At 47.3% G+C, this 21,981-nt stretch overlaps 1 protein-coding gene across 6 annotated transcripts in view; it reads right to left on the bottom strand.

Annotated features, from left to right (window-relative positions):
- The window catches only part of KATNIP (katanin interacting protein), a 187,450-nt gene that overhangs the window by 151,128 nt on the left and 14,341 nt on the right, over positions 1 to 21,981 (bottom strand). For 5 of the 6 annotated variants that reach the window (XR_003610397.2, XM_028109841.2, XM_028109844.2 and 2 more), the window contains exon 2: positions 17,153 to 17,208. The exons of the other annotated variant lie outside the window; for it this stretch is intronic. Coding sequence is in view for 4 of the 5 variants with exons in the window: in XM_028109841.2 (XP_027965642.2) it covers positions 17,153 to 17,208 (56 nt within the window). In the remaining variant the exon portion in view is untranslated. The remainder of the gene's footprint in view (positions 1 to 17,152; positions 17,209 to 21,981) is intronic. 6 annotated transcript variants of the gene reach the window in all.

Genomic DNA, 21,981 nt, shown 5'->3' with positions numbered 1-21,981 from the left:
GAGTAACCGCTAATGGGTACAGGTTTCTATCTGGGGTAATGTACATGTTCTGGGGTTAGGTGGTGGTGATGATTGCACAGTGCTATGAATATGCTAAACACCACTCAATTGTACACTTGAACATGGTAAATTTTGTTCTATGGAAATTAGTTCTCCATAAAAAACAAAGAAATGGGGATAATGAAAAGCATCCCCCTTATAAACATAAACCTCTCAGAATACAGCCTGGCATAGAATAGATGCTCGCTACGTGTTAGCAATGAAGACAATGCTGATTAGAAATATTGAGAAGTTTCTAACTCCAACGGCACACACTCTGAATGCCTGGTGGACCCCGGACCCAGCTTCCCGAGCTACCCCTGAAGGCACCTTCTATCACAGCCAACATCCATCTGAAATTCACACGAAGATGACGTAACCTTTTTTAAGGATGCCACTCTCCTGTGCCCATGTGGGATGTGGCTGAGCTAAACTGTTTCTGGGGAGAGCAGCTGGGTGTAGGATTTGGTCTGCCTCCAGAGAGGGGCTGCTATCACACCCTCAGAACAGGCGCTGGGCTGGTGACAATCACAACCCTGGTTGTGCGCCAACCCTTGGACGTGGTGTTGTGGCCTGGGGAGGGGGGCTGCCGGCAAAGAACACTGGCAGGCTGGTGGCGGAATAAGAGGCCCAAGGATAGAGGGAGCCGGTCTGCTCTAATAAAAATAGCGTTTTTATAATGTCTTGACCGGTGTGTTTGTCAAAAGGGGATGACTTCAAGCTGGTGAGGAGGTCTAGGAATAGAAACTGGCTGGCAAGGAAGAAGCCCGGCTTGTCGGCTGCAGGAGAGAAGGCATTTCGTTTGTGCAGGAGGAAAGGAAGGGGCAAGGAGGGTCTCTTCCAGCCCCTAGAGGAGCCTGTGTCCTGTCCCAGGGTGAGTTCTAAGAGTGGGACAGCAGCTCAGTTTCCATGCTCTCTCAGCTTCCACCTCACTCCTTACAACCCATAGCCCGCCACTGAGCTTTGCTGCAAAACACAGATCTCTGTGGCTCCCCTCGTCACAAACCTGCCGAGGCTGGCGAGTCAGGGGACAGAGGCACTTTGGGGGGCCGGGTGGCAGTACCCTCCCAAACAAGACCAAACAGAACCTGCATAGCTTCGATCTACTCAGACCCAGCCTTTTCACTCCTTAGAAGCCTCTGGAAAGACACAGGTGCCTAAGGATGAACGTACAAAATGCTACCGCCCTCCCACTGGAAAATGGCTAAATAACCCGTAACAAGTTAAAAAAAAAAAAAAAAAAAGACCTAGGTTTATTTGTAACACCAAGGATGGATCTCCAAGACATAGTTCAGGAAGGATAGTTACAAGTTACAAAAGCACATCGTGGAACAGCACATTCATTATGACACCATTTTGTTAAAATACACTCCCCAAATACAACATATATTTTACAGATACACTTGGGTATATGGAGGCACAGAGAAAGGTCTGGAAGGATGCATGCATGCCAAGCTCCTGACAACAGTTACAACAGAGGGTAGGATGGGATTAGGGAGGGGATGGGAATTGGCAAAAGGGATTTTAGCCCTGTCTAGAAGCTTAAAAATAATTTTCTTAAGGAAGTTGTTTTCCTGTATTACTTGCATAACTAATGACCTCCACCCATCCTACTTCCCTTCTCAAAACAGAAAAAAAAAAAGGGGTGCCTAGGTGGCTCAGTCAGTTAAGGCCTCTGGCTCTGGATTTTGGCTCAGGTCATGATCTCCGGGTCAAAAGATCCAGCCCTGCTGTTCGGCTCCATGCTGAGCGTGGAGCCTGCTTAAGATTCTTTCTCTCCCTCTACGCCTCCCTCCAACCCCGTGCTTGCTCTCTCTCTCTCTCTCTCTCTCAAAAAAAAAAAAAAAAATCAATGGTTTCACTTTCTAGATAGATGAAGCTTGACATGGCTTTCCCTTTGAATTCTAGATTTTCATATCCAGTTGCCTGCTCGAGGTCTTGACAGGTTTTAAGCTGAATTCCTGGTCTTCCCTCTAAAAGCTGCTCCCATTCCTTCCCATTTCAGGAATTAACCAATCTTTGTTTTCTGGTTGCTCAGACAGAACCTTAAAAGCCCTTCTTGACTCCTCTCTTTCTCTCCCACCCATAGCCAATCCAACAACAAATCCACATGGCTCTCCCTTCACCATGCTCAGGATCCAGTACCTTCTCTGCACCTCCGCCGCTGCCGCTGCCCCCAATCCCAGCCGCCATCACCTCCATGGGGATTCTGCCGGAGCCCCCAGCGATCTCCTGCTTCTGCCCCTGCCCCAAAGTCTATTCGCTGCCACACACAGCCAGAGAGCACGTGCTGTTAAAATCTGTTTGGTTCTGGCCCTATTCTGCTCAAAATGCTCCTGCGGTTCCCTCCTCACTCAGATGAAAGCCCAAGTCCTTCTAAACAGCCACAAGGCCTCCATGACCCAGCCTTTCCCCATGTCCTTGCCTCCCATCCCCCTGCCCCTCATCCCCCCAACACAGCCACATAGCCTCCGTTCTCAGGACTCTTGTCCGGGCTCTCTGCCCCTCTTCCTTTAATCTCTGCTCCATTCTCAGAGAGGCCTTCCTAAGGACCCTCACCCCCTTCCTTGCTCTATTTTTTTTTTCTCTGATATTCTTCATATTTCACTTATTCATTTGCCCAGGGTCTGCCTCTAACCACCAGGACATGAGCTCCACGAGGGTGTGGATTTGTGTGCTTCTTCACTGCAGAATCGACAAGACCCAGGACAGTGCCTGGGACACAGCAGGTACTTGACATATATTGGCTAAGTCCATGTATGAATGAGCAAACAAAGTTTTCTCTATGGGGTCCCAGTCACCCCCATTGCTCCCACTATGTATTCTTTGCTTCTACCACAACAAACTACTTGCTGGTCCCTTGAACTCCTGTATATGCGCATGTGTTTGCACCGTTTTTTTTTCCGCCTGTTACCCCAATCCTCCTACCCATTCATTGTTCCAGCTTCAATGTCATTTCCTCCTTGAAACCCTGGCCAACCCATGTCCCCCTCGCTATCCCGTTGGCTCAATTAGAGGCTTTCTCCTCTGGACTCCTGTACTTTCTCCTTGTTCCAGAGTTGATAAACTGCTACCATTTATAGAATCGATTACTCTATCCTGGCCACACAGTGTTTACACGTATTATCTCATTGAATCATTATAACAACCGATAAAGTAGGTATCTGTATAATCTCCACTTTACAATTACGAAAACTGAGGCACAGAGAGTCACCAGTTAAAAAGTGAAACCCCTGGAATTTGAATCGAGCTTTATTGGACTCCAAAGTCTGTGGTTATACCCTTAAGTATCAGGTCCTTCCACAAAGCTTTGAGTTCTGTAATGGCATCTGCTGAGTCCCTAAAAAAGGCAAACCAGCCAGCCAAAGATCTCAGAGCCCTGGGCTGGAGCTGGACCATGGTGATGACACAAGGTAGTCCTTGAGCTCTGTGGCCTGAGACACTGGCCAGCCCTTACCGACCTCATCATTGAAGCCAACCTGGGACAACGTGGCCCAGGGTACAGAGCATGTCATATTGACATGAGCTTGAGCATCAGACAAAACCACGATCAAGTCCTGGTCCCTCTATTTACAGGCTGGGTGACTTTGGGTCTCTCTTCCATTTGTAAAATGTGCAGGGGGACTCTGGACATTGGCCTGTCCCGTGGCCACAGGTTACAGCACTGAGACTCCCACAGGCCACGTCCAGACAGTACGACCCTGCCACTCACTGCACATGCCTGGACCAGGAGCAGGTCCCTGACCCAGGCAGGGCTGCTAATCCTGGGGAACTGGGACTGACAGGCTCAGGGAAGATCTGGCAGCTCTCTTAAAAGGAGCAAAGAGAACTCAGGTGTCGCTTGTGGGACGACTTTCTGCCAGGCGAACTGAGAAAGAGAGAAAGCTGGTTTGTACCAAGTGAGAAGAATGACAGATGCTGACAGACATAAAGATAAGAGCCACCGAGAGAGGGTTTTTTGGGACCCTAGAAGGTTGCAGGCTCTGGTTCATCATTCTTGACACCCAGGTGCATTCCTGCCCTTGGTTTCTGTGAGGTGCCCACACTGCAGAGTCTTTTTTTTTTTTAAGATTTATTTATTTCCCAGAGAGAGAGAGAGAGAGAGAGAGTTGGGGGTGGGGGGGTGGAGACAGAGGAAGAGGGAAAGAAAGAACCATCAAGCAGACTCCCCACTGAGCACAGAGTCCTACTCGGGGCTCAAGCCTAGGACACTGAGATCATGACCTGAGCCGAAATTAAGAGTCGGCCACCCAACTGACTGAGCCACCCAGGTGCCCCCACACTGCGGAGTCTTTTTTTTTTTAAAGATTTTACTTATTTATTTGAGAGGGAAAGAGAAAGAGAGTGCAAGCAAGAGCACAAGAGCAGGGGGAGGGAGAAGCAGACTCCCCACTGAGCAGGGAGCCCCCTGTGGGCCTTAATCCCAGGACTCTGGGATCATGACCTGAGCCAAAGGCAGACACTTAACCAACTGAGCCACCCAGGCGTCCCTACACTGCAGAGTCTTTTAATGAAGTAATATAGTCCTTCTTCTGCTAAAGCTAGATTGAAGGGTTTTTTTGTTTTTTGTTTTTAAATGGAGTCCTAGGTAATGTAAATACTTACCCTGCAGACTTGTTATAAGAAATAAAATAATATATGAAAAGCGCTTACCTCAGTGCCTGGCCTGTGGCAAATAAGACCGGGTACATGGTTGCTAATATTATTATTATAATCAAGCCACAAGGACATACGATTACAGGAACTGGACAAATTAATCAACTTTGCACAGTCATCTAAATTACTCTTCCACTGAAGGGTGGCATGCCATGGGGTTTTGTCCTTGGTCCTGTCCCAAGCTATCATTTTATCAATGGCTAGATCTGGCCGTTGAAGGCTGCTTATGCAGTCTGCAGATGACATTCAGATGGGAGGAACACAGAATAAGCTGGATGACGGAATCTGCGTTCAGATCAATTTCTACAGGCTAGAGATGGATCGAGAACAGCTTGATAGAGTGCATCACGGCCAAGGTAAGTCCTATACAAGGAGAGGAACGGGGAGAGAAGTCTGGCTGGAGGCAAGTTCATGAGACAAAAACGGAGCTTTTCGCTAATGTGCTCGGTATGAGCTAACAGTGTGGTATGTTTGCCAAAAACTACCATTGCCACAGCACACACTATGTGTTAGAAATTCGTCAGAATAAGAGGAAGGGAGACAACATATTTTGGCACCTACTGTGTGCTGGGCCCCATGTTAAACTCTTGACGTACTGTTTTAGTTTAGTCTCATGAACCTGGGAGGTGGGTATTATGATCATTATTCCCATTCGACAGGTGGGGAGGTGGAGGCTTAGAGAAGTAAATGGACTTGACCAATGGAGTAGAGAGCAGAGTTAGTATCTGAACCCAGTTCTTATTAGGAAGTGCACACCATCTCTATATTCTACGTGGATCGGTTCATAGTTGGAATGTTCAGTTTGGTTCCAACATAGTGTATTTTTAGAGAAAGATGAACTTATTCAGATGAAGGTGACCAGGAAGGTGAAAGCTGTAACAAGAAGTCACCTTGAGGTTGAATCGAGTTGGGAAGACCGAGGGCAAGTACACACATCAGTCTCTCCTGCCCAAGCCCACAGAAATGCCCCCATTTAAAGACCACAAGAGCATGGGAAAATAAGGAGGGGTCCTTCTGGCAGATTAAAAATGTCGAGATATTCCTAAGAAAGGGATGGCAGACAGAACTGGATTAATGAAAAGAAACACGGGCCAAATCAGAAGCTAGGAAAGCCTGGTATAAAAGGGGAAGGGAGTTGTGAGCTGTTCCAAACCAGGAGGTGACACATTCTCTGGGGAGAGGAGAGGGACTGAAGTCAGAGTTCAAGAACAGGGATTGCAAACCCCTGTGGGGGCACTAACAGGTAGCTCTTTGGTCCACCTAGCTTGGAGGATCTGTGACTGTGGGTCTCTGGGATAGAAAAGCAGGACATATCCAGAAGGAAAAGAAGATCCTGTGCTCAGAAGACAAACTATTAGTAACACACTTCTTGTAGCAAGTTCCGCACCTCTGACTTGATCACTGGCAGCTAAAAAGAAATGCATCCAGGGGCACCTGGGTGGCTCAGTCGGTTGAGCGTCTGACTCTTGATTTTGGCTCAGGTCATGATCTCAGGATTGTGAGATCGAAGCCCTGCATGAGGCTCTGCGCTCAGCGTGGAGTCTGCTTGAGATTCTCTCTCTCCCTCTGTTCCCCACCCCAAAGCTCGCTCACTCTCTCTCTCAAAAAAAAAAAAAAAAAGAACTGCATCCACAGAGAAGAAAACAGGAGCTCACGGAACACAGAAGAAGCACATATTCACAAATCACCAAACGTTCCAGGAAAATTCACGCCATGAAAGAGAGGGGCCAACTCAATTAACAGAAGAACCAACAACCAAAGCCTAGGGATAATGATGCAAATAGAGACATTTTAAGTATATTTAATATTCTTAGAGTGATAAAGGGGGACATTGTCTCCATCAGACAAGAATAACCTAGAATGGAGAAGAATTAATTAGAAATCATGAGTGAAAGATTTAATCATCAAAATAAAAAAATCAAAAGACAGTGAAGAGCAGCCTAGATGCAGACACAGAGAAAATCACTCAGCTGGAAGATCAGGGAGAGGCATGCATCCAAAACGCAGGATTAAGGACAAAGAATACTGGCAAAAATATAAAAGGCTGTTAATACCCACTATTGGTAAGGTTGCAGGCATTCTCAAATATTTTTGGTAGGAATGTGAATTAGGTTTTCCTTATGAGGGTATTTCCACATTTCTTGCCACTGGAGCCAAACAAATCTCTGCTGTTAAGCCAAAGGTTAGCCAATTACAGCCTATAGGCAAATCTGGCCTGCCACCTATCATTGTAAATAAAGTTTTATCAGAACACAGCCACGCCCATTCATTTGCATATTGAATATGGCTGCCTTTGTGCTACAATGACAAAGCTGAGTAGTTGTGCTAGGGACAGTGTAGTTTATGAGGCCCAAAAACATGTATTATCTGACCTTTTACAGAAAAAGCTTACTGACCCCTAATTCAAGCCATTATTAGTTGGGTTTTCTGGTACGTGCAGCCAAATACCTCCCAATGGAAAAAATGAATAGAATTGTACAAATAGAATGAGGTCTAGAAAGATGAACATTCCACTGAGAGCTGGTTATTTCCAGGGAGAAGAATGACACTGGGGTAAATTTCAAGGGGAATTTTTATTCAATGCCTAAAGTTGTAATTTTTTAAATGACAACAATGAACTCAAATTATTTTGCCATTTAATTTTTGTAATAAAAGAACAACTGAATGTCTATACCACAGCGATAAAGAACAAACTACTGATAACCTAAAGACAGATGAATCTCACAAATATGTGTGTTTTTTTTTTAAGATTTATTTTAGAGAGAGAGAGAGAGAGAGCAGGGGGAGAAACAGATAGACAATATTAAGCAGACTCTGTACTGAGCACAGAGCCCAACATGGGGCTCAATCTCAAGACCCTGAGATCATGACATGAGCCAAAACCAAGAGTGGGACACTTAACCCACTGCGCCACCCAGGCACCCCTCTCACAAATATGTTTAAAAGAAAACTGGGGCACCTGGGTGGCTCAGTTGGTTAAGCATCTACATTTGGCTCAGGCCATGATCCTAGGGTCCTGGAATCGAGTCCCACATTGGGTTCCCTGCTCAGCAGGGAGTCTGCTTCTCCCTCTCCCTATGCCCCTACCCGCCTCCCCACTCGTGCGTGCTCTTTCTCTCTCTCAAATAGATAAATAAAATCTTAAAAAAAAAAAGAAAACCAAAAAGACATAAATAAGTATTTACTCTGTGATTCCATTTATATGAAGTTAAATACAGGCAAAACTTACCTAAGATCATGACCTGAGCCGCAATCAAGAATCAGTTGCTTAACTTACGGAGCCACCCAGGAGCCCTGGAAGGTAGGCATTTCTAATTGTCCTGTAGCATGATCCTAATCCTGACATATGGGTAGTTGTGCACAAAAAAAGCCAGAAGGAAACATGAAAGCAAGTGAGCGTCATGATCTAGGTGGTAGGATAATGACAGATTGGTGTACCTTTCCATATTTTCTAATTTCTCAACAGTCAGCATCCATTAGTTCTGGAATCAGAAAGAGATGAAAAATGTCTAATGTGGGTTCCAGCCAGTTGGATGCCTGCAGGTGTGGATGGACCAGCCCCACCTCCGGTGCTCTCCCTGCTGGTGGCACAGCTGGACTGGACGCCCCAGGGGGAGACATACACCTGAACAGCACGTGCAGCTACGGTTCCAACTACTTCACACGCACTGTTCTCTACTCCTCTCAACAACCCCATGCGGAGGTACACCACTTCCAGTGCTATTCTGCAGATGGGGAAACTGAGGCACAGAACTATATAATGGAAGCATATAACTTGCCAAAGACCACACAGCTAGAGCCAGGATGCAAGCGCCGACAGTCTGGGCTAGACCCCTGCCCTATCCTTGACCACCCTAGCCATTCCATCTCTCTTGTGTCAACCATCTTCCAGGGCATCAACAAAGTATGAGCAACCCAAAGAATATTTTTTTGAAAGCATTTACGTTTCCGTATCAGAAAAAGAAATAGAAAGGAAGTGGAGAACTTCAATGAATTTCCTTGTATTTGCTTCACAGTTTTGTGCTGAATCATATAGTGGGGGCAGGGAGGGGCACATACTCTCTTCATCGGCCTCGGGTTGGAATCCAGCGGTCATTAACTGCACTTGGGGACGCAGGGAGTGAATACCAGACCATCTCGGCTTGGCATGATCTGGCTGTCATTGCCCCTGCCTCCCTATTCACCTGCCCGTCCTGTGGTCCCAGGAGGATGGATGTGGTCCTCCGGGGTAACTCTGAACCGGCAGTAGGGTCCATGGGGAGAAGAGGGAAAGTGGCCTCTAGGAGAGCCAGTCAGTGACCCGAGTGGGGCTGGGCTTCATGTGTTCATCTCTCTCTACCTCACCGAGTCCTCAGACCAGGGAGGAAGGACCGAAGACGCCCATTTTACAGATCAAGAAACTGATCCTGGCTCTTGGGGCTTTGCTTCCAAGATGGCCAAGAAAAGGCCGCACCACGTGCAGCCTATTTGCTGTGCCAACAGTGCCCAAGGACTGGACAAGGACATTAAGAAATCTGTCATTTGCAACACAGCAGAGGCCACAGCCATTAGGGACACTTCCAAAGTGAGGGTTTTAGGCTCCTACGTGCTTCCCACTTTCCATGTGGAGTATCGGTGCAGCCCCATGCTCGCTGTGGGAACTGGGCAGCTTGCCTCCTTGCTGGGAGCCTGGGGCCCTCACTTGCAAGATGAGGATACTGTTGCTCACCTCACAGGGTCCCGTGAGGATTTGACAACTGCACTATTGTCAGCCTCACCGTCCCCACTGCAAGGTGGCCGTGTGCTGGACAGCTGTTGCCCTCTGCTTGCTCACTGTCTACCCTGCCACCCCTTCTTCTGGGAACAGGATCCTGATTCTCCTTTGAGAAAACACCCCTTCCTCAGCATGTGCTTCACATGGGGTCCACCTCCTCCCCAGCCCCGTCCCCAGGATGCCATAAAACCCTGGGCTGGCCCTAGGTCTCAAACTGCTCTTTGGCTGCAGTTGTTGAGAGAATTATAATAATGACAGGGAGGAAAGGACAGGAAGAAGCACCTGTCCCTTTCTCAGGGCTTACCACATGCTGGGCACTGCTCAGAGCATCCTGAGGACGTGATGAGGTGGGCGCCACTAGTATCCCCATTCTACAGATGAAGAAACTGAGGCCCATGGGCAGATACACACTTGGTAAGTGAGGAGCTGGGATTCAACCCGAGGCCTTCTGGCTCCAGCACCTGTGCCTCCCCCCGATGTGTCCTCCCGCCTCTACGCAGCGAGCCTGGGGCGGCTGGCGGCCAACTTGCTCCGAGATGGAACAGCCTGCTGGGGGGGTGGGGGCTGTCATGGATGAGTCTAGAGGGACGGAAGGAGAGCGCCTGCATCCAGCCATGCCTGGTGTGGCCCACCCCTGAACTTTTCAGCTAGGGGAGGCAACGCATTCCCTTTCTGGCTGAAGCTAGTTTGCGGAGGGCTCCCATCGCTTACAGAATCTGAGAGACAGCCTGTGAACCCTAAGGAAGCAGACGTCACATAACCAATGGCTCCTGTCAGACCTGGGGGACACAGAGGAAATGGAGGCCCAGCGAGGGGACAGTAAGTGTGCCCACAGTTATAGTAACCTTTGGCTACTCCATGCGTGCGCACAAAGATGTCTGCTCTAGGGTATTCTTCAAACTGTGCTTATGGTAGCAAGTTCTCTTAACAGCCTAGAGAGTTGTCAACCACGAACGATAACATATCCAGCAGTTGTGGCTGGAGCCCACGTGGCCTGGCACTGTCATGGCCTCTGTCCTGTTCTTCCAGAGTATTCACAGACTGAAGGGAGAGTTCTCGCACTCTCATGGGCCCTTTCCCCCCAGCAGACATGCCTTTCAAAAGGCATTCACAGGAAGCTCCTTCTCTTAACACAGTATCATTCTCATTTCTAACCACATTCTGTATTCTACAAAGTGAATTTGGGGGTGGGGAGGTAGAAGGAGACACTTTCAAGGCAATTTCATGCCTCAGATCTGGAAATAGAGAAAACTTTGATGAAGCTCTGGTGAAGGGCACATTGTTTATCCAAAACAGACCCGGGAAAGGGAAGCTGTCAACATTATCTCCTTCTGGTCACAAATTGCGGCTCTTTGTTGGGTTTTTCCTAGAGTTTAATCTTGTGCTGGAAGCTAAGCTGATACCAGAAAGGTTTCCAACGTGTCAATCTCCTTCCTGGCATTTTATCAGAAATTGATTCTCTTTGCTTTCTGATGTTCATGTCTTGGCCCTGCTGTCAAACGTGGGTTATGGGCACCATGTCTGTGGACACGTCTCCTGGGCTCCCGGCCTGACTGCGGGGGTATCAGAGTAGGCTGGCCATCTGGTGCAAAGAGTTTCCATTGCCCCAAGGGGGTGAGGAACACTGGCCCAATCGTGGCCTGTTTTTCCATGGCAAGACCTCTCATCCACCTCTGACTCTGAAAGGATTAGCCTTCTAAACAGGTGACTTTGCCCCTGCCAGGCCTAAATTATAGCACACAACATTTACTGCGCTCCTGGTAGGTGCCAGACACCCTTGCAAGCACTTTACACATATTAAATCACTGAATTCTTCCCACGACCCTCTGAGGCAGGCTCTCTATGATCCCTACTCTTTAGAAGAAGAGGTCGAGTTGCAGGCAGGATAGGCAACTGGCCTGAGTGATGGGGGGGGGTAGGCTAGGAATCCAGGCTGTTTGCTTCCAGTGTTCCCAGGCTCCACTACTTTGCTAAGAGGCTTCAAACCCCGCCACATGACTTGTTTGCCCTGGAGTGATTAGAAGTTGTCAGTGTCACGAGGGGCCCCCCTCTCCAAATTCTCGGAGCTGCAGAGACCAAGACCTCAAGGAGCCGAAAGACTGACAATTGTAACTTCGCAACTGGGAATGCACTTGGCAATTGGATGGAAAATGGATTTAGCCCTTCTCTGCCCAGAAACTTGAACTAAAAAGCTTTCATTCCGGGAAAAGTGCAGATTTGGAATATCAGCTGTCATATCAGACAGGCTCTTATAATATAGGACTATCAGCCTGCATTGTCTCCCCACCCCTTCTTCTTCTTTCTTTTTTTTTTTTTTTTGGTTATTTTTTAAATTTTTATTTTTTTACTTAAAACAATTTTTTTAAAATTTTTAAACAAAAGGATTGAGATCTGTAAATACGGAAGGGCCAGCGCCCCACTCCCCAGAAGGCTGAAGTGGCAAGAAAGCTGGGATCTGAAATGAGGAAGGCAAAGGGTCTGTTCACTGGGTGCCAGTAGAGTCTGAAACTTACAAGTCACCAGTCCCACTGGTGCTTCTGCAACCAGCCAAGCAAGGTGCTCTGAGCCAAGGGCCCGGGGAAAGATGGCTTTTAGAAATCAAGGTGCTAGACATGCCTCCAAATCCTTCTCAGGACAGCTGCCCTGCTCCTGCTCCCTTTCTAGTGGACTAGAGAGCATACAGGGATGGCCACTGAATGGTCCTGGTGTGGGCAGCCACACTTCAATGTGGTCAGCGTGCTACAAGGTGGCCTCGAACAAAAGCTCTGCTTCTCTCATGCTGTTGGGAGACAAAATGGAAATGTCCATTTTTAAAAAACTCATACCCTTTGTGCCAGTCATCCCACTTTGGAATTTAACCTTTGGCTACTCCGTGCGTGCACACAAAGATGTCTGCTCTAGGGTATTCTTTAAAGTGTGCTTATGGTAGCAAATTCTCTTAGCCTAGAGAGTTGTCAACCACAAACGGTAACATATCTATGCATGGGTCCAGCCTCCCTTATATGCATTTATTTGGTATCAAAACCTGATCTGAACTGACATGAAACTCACAGCCTTTGTCTATCCTACTTAGTATGAATATTCATATTTCCCTGCAGGTATGTTAATGTGTTTGATTATAGGGTGTTGTCCCAGGCCATAGTGGGACGGGATTACTTTCTGAATTCTAAAACAGTGAAACACATTTGGCCCCAAAAGGTTTCAAAGAAAGGACCATGTTTCTGTGCATTCACAGTGGAGCACTATGCAGCCATAAAGACGAATGGATGAGGTCTGTGCACATGTTCTGCTATGGAACGCTCTCCAAGACATGTTATTAAGTGAAAAAAAAAATCCAAGAAAAAAGCATCATGTGTCGCTGTGCTATCACGGGGACAGAGAAGGACGATAAGCTCTGCACAGTTGCATGTCTATGGAAGATTTCTCGAAGGACACACAAGCCATTGCTTACTGTGGGTGCTTCTTGGGAGGGCATCTGGGGCGCTGATATCAAGAGCACTGTGTCCCCTAAATACCCTTTGGTATTGACTACCAGGTCAATCAGACTCTCTTTCTGCATCTGAACTGGGAGAAGGCAGAGAAGGAGAAGGGAGGGGAGGGAAGAGCAAGACAATGATGAGGTGCATACACCACAAAGACGTGGTGGCATGTCCGTGATGGTACAGAGAGGGTCATCCGGCTTCCCCCATCCCTGGAGGCAGCTGGAATCCTGGACTCCCTCCTTCGCTGTGTTCTCCTGAAATCTGGTTCCTCTTGGGCATGGCAAAGATGGAAGGAGTCTCCAGTCTTTGCACTGAAAGGCTTTGCTTAATAGCAGGAAGTGCTCGTGTGCACGCGCGTGTGCACGTGCACTTGGGGACACATGCTTATACGTGCATGCAAAGGGAAAGCTTAATGTTTTCTAGGTGGTTGAGTTAAATGACTTTTGCAGTCCTTTACAAAGTGAGCTCAGCAGATGAGCGTGCTGTTAAGAGCATTTTTCAGAATCTCCAGATTCTGCAGAAGAAGGCCGTCTATTATCATAGGAGCCTCTCAGACTGGTTCAGAGAGGGGTGCTGGATCTAGCCTGCCTGGGGCCCAACTGCCTGGGGGCACACAGCCAGGAGACTGGAAGGATGGAATCAGCCCAAAGTCCAGCTGCAGCAAGGGAGACCCCTTCAGTAAGAAGTACAATTGTGTGCCTTCTCTGTCCAAGGACATGAATACCTCTCTGTTAAATATTAGACATGCTAAGAAATGATTAAAATAATGTAACAACTAACATTTATGGAATGCTTACTACGGGTCTGGCACTATGCAGAGTCACTTTAACACATTATTGCCTAGTAAACAAAAATCTCAAAAGGTGGCGAGAGGGCTCAAAAGAGTCAAAAGGTCATATGACTGGGATCTGAGGCTGGAGGAGTACACTGTGGGTACTAATTCAGTCTCTTGGGGCCCCACAGTGCCATGGGCGATAGGATGGACGCTGGGGGGCTGATGAATAAAGGTTTCTTTCCTCCTTTGTGGTTTTCTTTTTCACTTTTTTAAACACTGTGTGATAAATTTACTTCCTAATGATTTTTGAGTAAACTACAATGAACACAATTTCAAAATCATTAATAATTCATGACCAAGGGCCATAAACACTATATAATCTCCACAGGCAGAAACCATGAATATTTGTTAGAGACAAGGCCGAGAATATTTTTACCAGCTAAGCGGAAAGTATCTACCGGCTTCAAGCTAACCATCAGACGCATGTTTCAGAAAGGACTGTAGCCCTTCCAAAGCCTCGGTTCACGCTGCCTCTTGCAGGGAGCCTGCTCTCCCTCCTGCGGCACCTGTTGGGGGTTCATCTGTGTCTGTGGGAGGGCTTGAGAACTGGGGTGCCCCGGGGCCACGCAGGCTTGCAGGGCTCAGGGAAGGACCTGAGCTGAGAGCCAGGGGTTACTTAATATGGACCAGGCACTGGCTCTCACCTGTGGCTGGGCGGGGGGGTTATAAAATTTGGAAGCCTGGGTCCCACCCCCCAGAGATTCTGATATAACTGGTTTGGAAAAAGGCCTCAACTCTGTGGTATTTAAAAAGCTCTGGGGTGATTCTAATGTGTAGCACTGTTTGTGACCACTGACACAAAGCCCTCGGCAAGGGGCCTGCCACAATGTGGTTCCTGACACCTGTCTGCTACCGAGCAGATGTGTATGGAGGGCAAAGATGGCAGAGCGGAGGGTCCCCAAACACCAGCCATTGCCCAGTGTTGCCTTATGGGAATAAGGCTCTGCTGTCATTCTCCATTTTATCAAAGAAGCCAGAAGTGTGCGTTTTTTATGTGAAAATTATAAATGCGGACAGCTAATTTTTGAAAAATGGAATAGCGTCTGGGCCAAATAAAACACATCTTTGGGCTGAATTTGGCCTGGAGAGCTCACTGCAAACAGCCTTCCCTCCTCCCTTTGCCATGCTGGCCCATGACCACACAGAGAACGACCCAGTCCCAACCCAGGAAGGAAACAGCGCCTTCACCTGCCCTGATGTGAGCAGGCCCATGTCACCTCACCATCAAAACAACCTGACGCACTTGTCTGCCCGTTCCAACCAGCTTGTCTCCTTGCCTTTCATGGTGACAGAGTCTGATCTCTACCTGTGTGAGGCACAGAGTGTCAGGAAGTGCAGATTTCACAGGTGACGGGGGGGCGGGGGGATGCGGAAGGAGGAAGTGGGCAGGAAAAGCATGTTTTAATAGATCAAGATGAGCATCCTGGCACCTTGCTAGTCGTTTCTTTCTCTTGTTTCTCTAACCAAACAAAAGCCCTGTTAAGAGAGTCAGAACCCTCTTTTTCAGAAAAGGCCTGAAACCATTTTAAATATCTTTCAGGGTAAAACTTAAGATATTGTGATAAACATCTCACTTTGCAGAAGAAGAGTGATCTGAAATGCTCTCGGGCAACTGGCATGATGGGAGTAGCCAGGAAAGCAGCAATTAGGGAGTCCTGTTGCCAAGGAGAAAGAGAGAGGGGGAAACGAGCAACTCAACTAGTTACCTGCTGCCCTGCTTTGTCGATTCCCAGCAAATCTTTTAAGGTGGATAAATGTGATGATGTTACTCTGTGACCAAAAGTCTCGGTTAGGTTGAAACAGTTCGTTCCTGGCTTTGGGTGCGGGGGGAGGGCTGGTCCCCACCCTAGGTCACTTCACCGAGGGGGCCTGGGAGCCTGCGGGCCTGTGCTCACTCCTGTTCCGGCTCTTCTACCCTCCAAGTCCCTGCAAGGACTTTGTGGGAGATAGGTGCACCTGCTCCTGCTTCTAGAAAAATGTTCCTGCAGGAAGGAGTGACAGAATCCACCCTGGTTCAGTTTCTAGAATGCCCACCAGGGCTGACATTTAGATGTTTTCAGCAGCACCAAAGTCCCAGCCCTCCCCCCAGGTAGGTTGCTTAAATAAGAAGGAAACCCATGCCGGCTGTTCCGGCTACAGCTGAGAAAGGAGACAAGAGGGGACAGGATGACAGCCACTGCAAAGCACCCACGGCCTTTGCGGTCCAACCCCAACCTGCTTCACTGAGAGTGAGGCCAACTCGGAGGACGCAGCATGGAAGCGCTGATGAATTTCAGGATTGGTGGATACTTATGATGAGCCTCATGCCTTCACACCCTTGTACCCCTATACCCATCTGTGGCTACATAAGACTCAAATTCAAACTCCCGTGAGCTTGAGACTTGATCCAGAGGCCCTGAGGTAACCTCTGGGTCCTTGCTTCCACTTTGTACCCTCCAGCTCAGTAATCTTGCAACCTTCCTTACTCATGTCTGACTTTGACCATGCTTTTTAACTTGGCCCGAAAAACTGCTGCTCATTCTTCAAGAGGCAGCGTGCATATCAGCTTTTCCACACGCCTTTCTAGGGATCACTGGCAGAGTCAGGTAAGCCCTCTTCTGTACTGAAATTCCACTCTCTTTGTCCTTCTTACATGGCATTATAATGACCCCGCTGCACATCCCTTCCATCTGTAGTGCACACGCCGTGAGATCAGAGCTGTGTCTCTCTCATCCCTTCTGCCGGGCACAGAGCAGGTGGGCTCAGTGTGTCAGGTCTCAAGAATGGCCACAGTATGTATAGCTTTCCCATGCAGAGGTGAGGCCTATTTCCCCACCCCTTCAATCTGGCCTGACCTTGTGACTTGCTTTAAAGAAGACCAAGTTGGCAGAAGGGACACCATGCTGGTTCTGAACCCAGGGCTCAAGAGGTGGTGCAGCTTCCACTCTTCATGCTCTTGACCCCCTGAGCCCCCAGAAGAACAAAGCTGGCTGGTTTGCTGGCGGATGAGAAAGCAGTGAAAGAGAGCCGAAGCACACCACTAGTACTCAGCCATCCCCAAGGTGACACAGTGCTCACTGCAAAGGCAGAAGTGAGTCCAGCTGAAATCAACAGAAATGCCGAGCCCAAACTGCTGACCGACAGAATCATGAACTAAATGCACCGTTGCTGTGTGACATCCCTGAAATGTGGGTTTCATTTGTTACACAAAGTTAACTGATATACTTCGTAAGAGATTGTTACTACCAGTGACACTTTGGTTGAGAACTTGAGGTGCCAACTATCCTTTGGTCCAGGATTCAGGCTGGAGACTCAGAAACAAGTAGGAGATCCAGGAATACTTATTCACCAGCAGGCTCCCTTCAAACAGAGTTGCCTCCCACCCACCCTCACCAGTGACACATTTACCTCCTTTTTCTCCCGTGAGCATGACCGGCCTCTGTCAGCCTTTCGCAGAGTCTGACCTGTAGCAGTTCAAAAGCAGAACCAGAGATTAAGGCTATTTTAAAACTGCTAGTTTATCACTGCAAAAGCTTTTTATTTGCAAACTGAATAGACGGGACCAATCATAATCAAATGATTTTAAGAAAATGTAGCCTATTATTATAGTGAGAAAATGGCATACTCTTGAAATAGACCAACAGCAAGGAAATGGTAATTCACACACTCACGTTATTTGACTGTAATGAACAAAGCCTCAGCTCCTTAATCTGGAACATTATCCACACTCTGCAAGGGCCGTCGGTAGATTTCCCAGTCGAATTACATTTTTATTAAATTGTTTGGAATTATATAAAATGCCTTCCACAAAAATGCCTTCCACTCTGCGCATACACATAACCTTTGATGAGTGCATACCAATGTGCTTCACGAAACCCCCAAACTCACCACCGAGGTGATGGTACAGATGTGAATTAGCAGTAATCACCCACATTTCCCATATAACAGGCAATTTCAGCGAGAATGTTGATTTTCTTAGAAAACCGGAAGACTAACATTTGAAAGTATGCATAAGTTCAACAGCTCAACATCATGCCTTTAAACCCCAAGGTTTCAATATACTGTTCCAAATGCAGTTTTCACAACTTTTATGGAAGTGTCCATTACAAAAGGATTCCTTGATGGAAAATTAATGGATTGCCTTTGTTTTAAACTATAAAATGGGAACCTCTGTGCATTGTCCATGTGTCTTCCAAATTATCCAGCTTTACTCTCAGGTGGCTATGTATGAGAAAATCAGTACCACATGTCCCATTAGCCAAGAATACTCCAAAGCAGGAGCAAAAAGACAGCGATGAGTTATTGAGAGGCAAGAAGTAGGGACTGAGTCTCAGAGGAAAGATGTTTGTCTCTGGATGTGGCCACTTCGAGTAGGTCTACACAAGTGTGGGGGGTGGGGGATCTTATAGCCGGTGATGAAGCGCAAGTCACTCTTTCCAAGAAAGTGAGAATGAGGGGAAGAGCAAAGGTCCAAAGATGAACCTCTGGCAATGGCCAGAATTTGGGGCCAATATTAATAAAGGATTTGGAAAAGAGGCAGCTGGAGAATTTATAGGAGATCCTGGATTATACAATATCATGGTATGGTAGATGTCTTCTGGGTTATTTGCTCAGCTCATAAGGACACACTAAACTGCCTCCTTCTCTCTCTCTCTCTCTCTCTCTCTCTCCTCCCTGTCCTCAGAGGGGAGCTCCAAGACTATATAGGACCCCAACCTCAGTATGGTGCACTGGGGATGGATGCCTGACCCTACTGCAGTCAATCAGAATCCCAGCTCCAGGAATTTGAAATTGGTTTGGATAGACAAAGAAGACAGAGGGCCGGTGCAGGGCTATCTCCATGTATGAACTTTGATGCGGTCAGAAGCCACCTGCCTTGGGGGACAGACTACCAGAGAATGCCAAGGCAGAACGAAGTGATCTGAAACTGACTACATGCCTGCCCTTGTGTTCCACCCACTTAAGACACCCACTTAACGTGCCACTGAGGTGCTGGATGCCAACAGTGGGGGGAGGCTGTGTGTGTGTGCGGATGGGGGTTATATGAAAACGCTCTGTACTTCCTACCCAACTTTGCTATGGACCTAAAATTGCTCTAAAAATAAGGTTTATTCATTTAAAAAACTAAGAAAAAGGCCCAGAATTAAGGATCAGGGGGTCTGGGTTGTTGGGCCCATTTTATCTCAACCTCCTGACCCCTGATGCTCTGGAGGGAGGAACCAGCGTGGACAGCTCCCAGAAACCTTTGACCACCCCTGCACTAGCTGTCAGTCAAGGGACTCACTATGGAGAGGATGACATGCCAGGTCGTAGGCCACGCAGGGCAGAGCCGAGAGCCAGGAGATTAGTCTAGAGCTGGAAGGGGACAGGGAGGGTTGGAGACCAGGGGTCAGACCAGAGTGTTCTACCAGCAGAAGCAAGTGTCAAGGCAAGTTAAGATGTCAGCAGGGAAACGGGCCCAGAACAAAGCCAGGGAGGAAAAAGGAAGCAGAGCTAGTCCAAGGGCAAGCACGGCAGTCCCCAGAGTTTGGCTGCAGCCCTTCTAGTGCTGGGCAGACACACGCTTAGGGACCTGGTCCAGTGGACAGCAGACCAGTTATGGGATCTTGGATAAGTCACAGGATCCCACAGGATCCTTCTGGGCCCTATTTTCTTCCCTTTGTTTTAAATTTTAAATGAGAGGCTGAATCACCTCTGGGGTTGCTTTTCATCTCTAAAATTCTGTTCCACCAATAGAGAACAGTAAGAAAAACATTAAGGTGGGCCATAAAAGCAACACATTAATACAAAGAACACAGAACTTAACTACTGAAATTTGAAAGCAAATCTCTCTACTGGAGTTCATTAGAAGCTGCTTATTCATTAAATTGGAAAATAATTTGCTTATTTTCCAATGAAGATAATTCGCTCTAATTATGTACACTTGTAACTAACGCCCCATCCTCACACCACTGAGCCCCTCTCTCCTCTGGGCAGCTGCACGTGGAGGCTGCTCCTTCTTGCCAAGGACAGAAAGAACGAGATTACACTGGACCTGTCTACTGCACTCAGCATCTCTAAGTATCTTCTTACTTATATCTCGTATTCTCACGACACTCCCGGAGGGAGGTGGAAGACAGTGACACTAATATCAATAGACGCTGCTTGCAAAATTGAGGGGGTGTTCCCCTGCATTTTGCAAGGTGACCTGTTAGTTTCAGCCATGAGACGATAAATAAGGCCAAATGTAAATGATACATGTGTAACTCACATTATAAAACAGACGTGTGCCTGGGAATAAAGAAAAAAAAACAAAAACGAAAAAGACATAAATGCATATAATATTCTCCCACTTAGGACATCAGAGATTTTATCCACACTTTGGATTCATTTTTGATGGTTAGAAGATTCTGACACTTTGGTTTTACTTTGCTCTAGATGCAGATCATAATATTCAGAGCTACCATTCAGAAGGGAGGTATGTCTTCCTTGGATGTCAGCTTCTGAAACCACCAGGCAAGGGAAAATCAGCATCAGAATTACCCTTAAAAGAGCGTAAGCCTCCTGTGAAGTACAGTCCACAGGACACAGCCTTTTCTATCCATTGCTGTAGATTATTGAACGTGTGAAATATTTGGTGCATATGGAAATGTATGGTACATGATAAAAATACATAGGCATAATATCATTTTGCAGTATTTCTAACTAAATTATTCACATGGTAATTACTCCCTGTTTTTTCCTATAGGGGAGAAGGAGAGTGGCAGGGGGGAGGGTGAGAACCGGGCACCTAGTTCATGAATGTTAAAGCTTGGGGGACACAGCTCCACTGAACTGGATACCTACTATGTGCCAGGATCAATGCACAGGCTTGATCTCCTGCATCCTTACAACCACTGCTGTGGGGTAGGAGTCAATAAACTTGTCCTGGAAAGGGCCAAGGAGTAAATATTTTTTATTTTTTATTTTTTAAAGATTTTATTTATTTATTGGAAAGAGAGTGAAAGCAAGAGAGATCACAGAGGGAGACGGAGGAGCAGACTCGCCACTGAGCAGAGAGCCCAATGCGGGGCTGGATCCCAGGACCCTGAGATCATGACCTGAGCCGAAGGCATATGTTTAACGGACTGAGCCACCCAGGCGCCCCTGAGAGTAAATATTTTTTACCTTACAGGCCATAAGTTCATAAAATCGTAAAGTCTCTGGCACAACTACTCGACTCAGCCATTGTGGAGCGAGAGCAGCGCTAGACTGTATGTAAACAAATGGGTGCCACTGTGTTCCAATAAAACTTTTTCACAAACACAGGCGGCAGGCTGGGTTTCGCTCCCAGTCTGCTGACTCTTGCTCTAGATGGACAGTACTATCCCGTTGGTACCAACCAAGGAAGAAATGAGAAACAAACTTTGAGGGGGTGAATGAGCTGCTTTTTCGAGGTCACAAAAATGTAGCTTGTAAGTGACAGGGTGCTCCTAATGACTACTGTCACTAACATCATCACCATCACAATCATATTAATCATTGTTATTACCACATGAGCTCACCTTAAGTCACGTTTACTCTGTGCCAGGCACTGAGCTCCAGGTTAAGTCCAGGAATCAACCCATTTACTCCTCTCAGCTACCCAAGAAATATTATCCCGTTTGTCAGATGCGGTCACTGAGACCCAAAGAGGTTAGGAAGCTTGTCCCAAATTACCCAGCTAGTGAGTTGAGGAGCCTTGATCTGGATCTGAGCAGTCTGGCTTGGGAGCCTGCACTCCTAACCATCGGACCACACTGCTCTTCAGTCGGGGCGTTAAAGACAAGTACAGAACACAAGAATAGACCGGGGAGGGAGTCTGATGTAAGCAATTCTTTCTGTGATGCAGCTTCGTAATGTACTTTGGGTTCCTAGAGCAATTAGGAAGGGGGTTAGATGAAATGATTTCCCAACAACCAAAGAAGACGGCGTTGCCAGCCAGCCAGGTAAATGCTGTAAGATGCCAAAAATGTAAGGCAGGCTTGGCATTAGACACTTACTCCCGTCTACTCAGGTGAAATGCTCAGCCTTGGCAGGAAGGGTTGGGCTTTGGAGAATAAATCCAGTGGAAATCCTGCAGGCAGAGAGGGCCCATGCAGGGACCTCCCCACCACAAAGGAGCTTTGAACAAAGAACTTGTTTCTCTCCACTGGGGTGATGGTACTGCTGTGAGGTTACAAAATGAGCTTATTTCTTCTGTTGTCCAAATAGAAGGACTTATGTTGCTCTCATTTTAT

Source organism: Eumetopias jubatus, unplaced genomic scaffold, assembly GCF_037043125.1.
Source record: "Eumetopias jubatus isolate StellerSeaLion01/CBP00866 unplaced genomic scaffold, mEumJub1_p1.0 scaffold_12, whole genome shotgun sequence".
In the NCBI taxonomy this organism is placed as follows: domain Eukaryota; kingdom Metazoa; phylum Chordata; class Mammalia; order Carnivora; family Otariidae; genus Eumetopias; species Eumetopias jubatus.
Note: the sequence above shows the minus strand (reverse complement) of the source record. Positions and strands in the feature narration are given on the sequence as shown.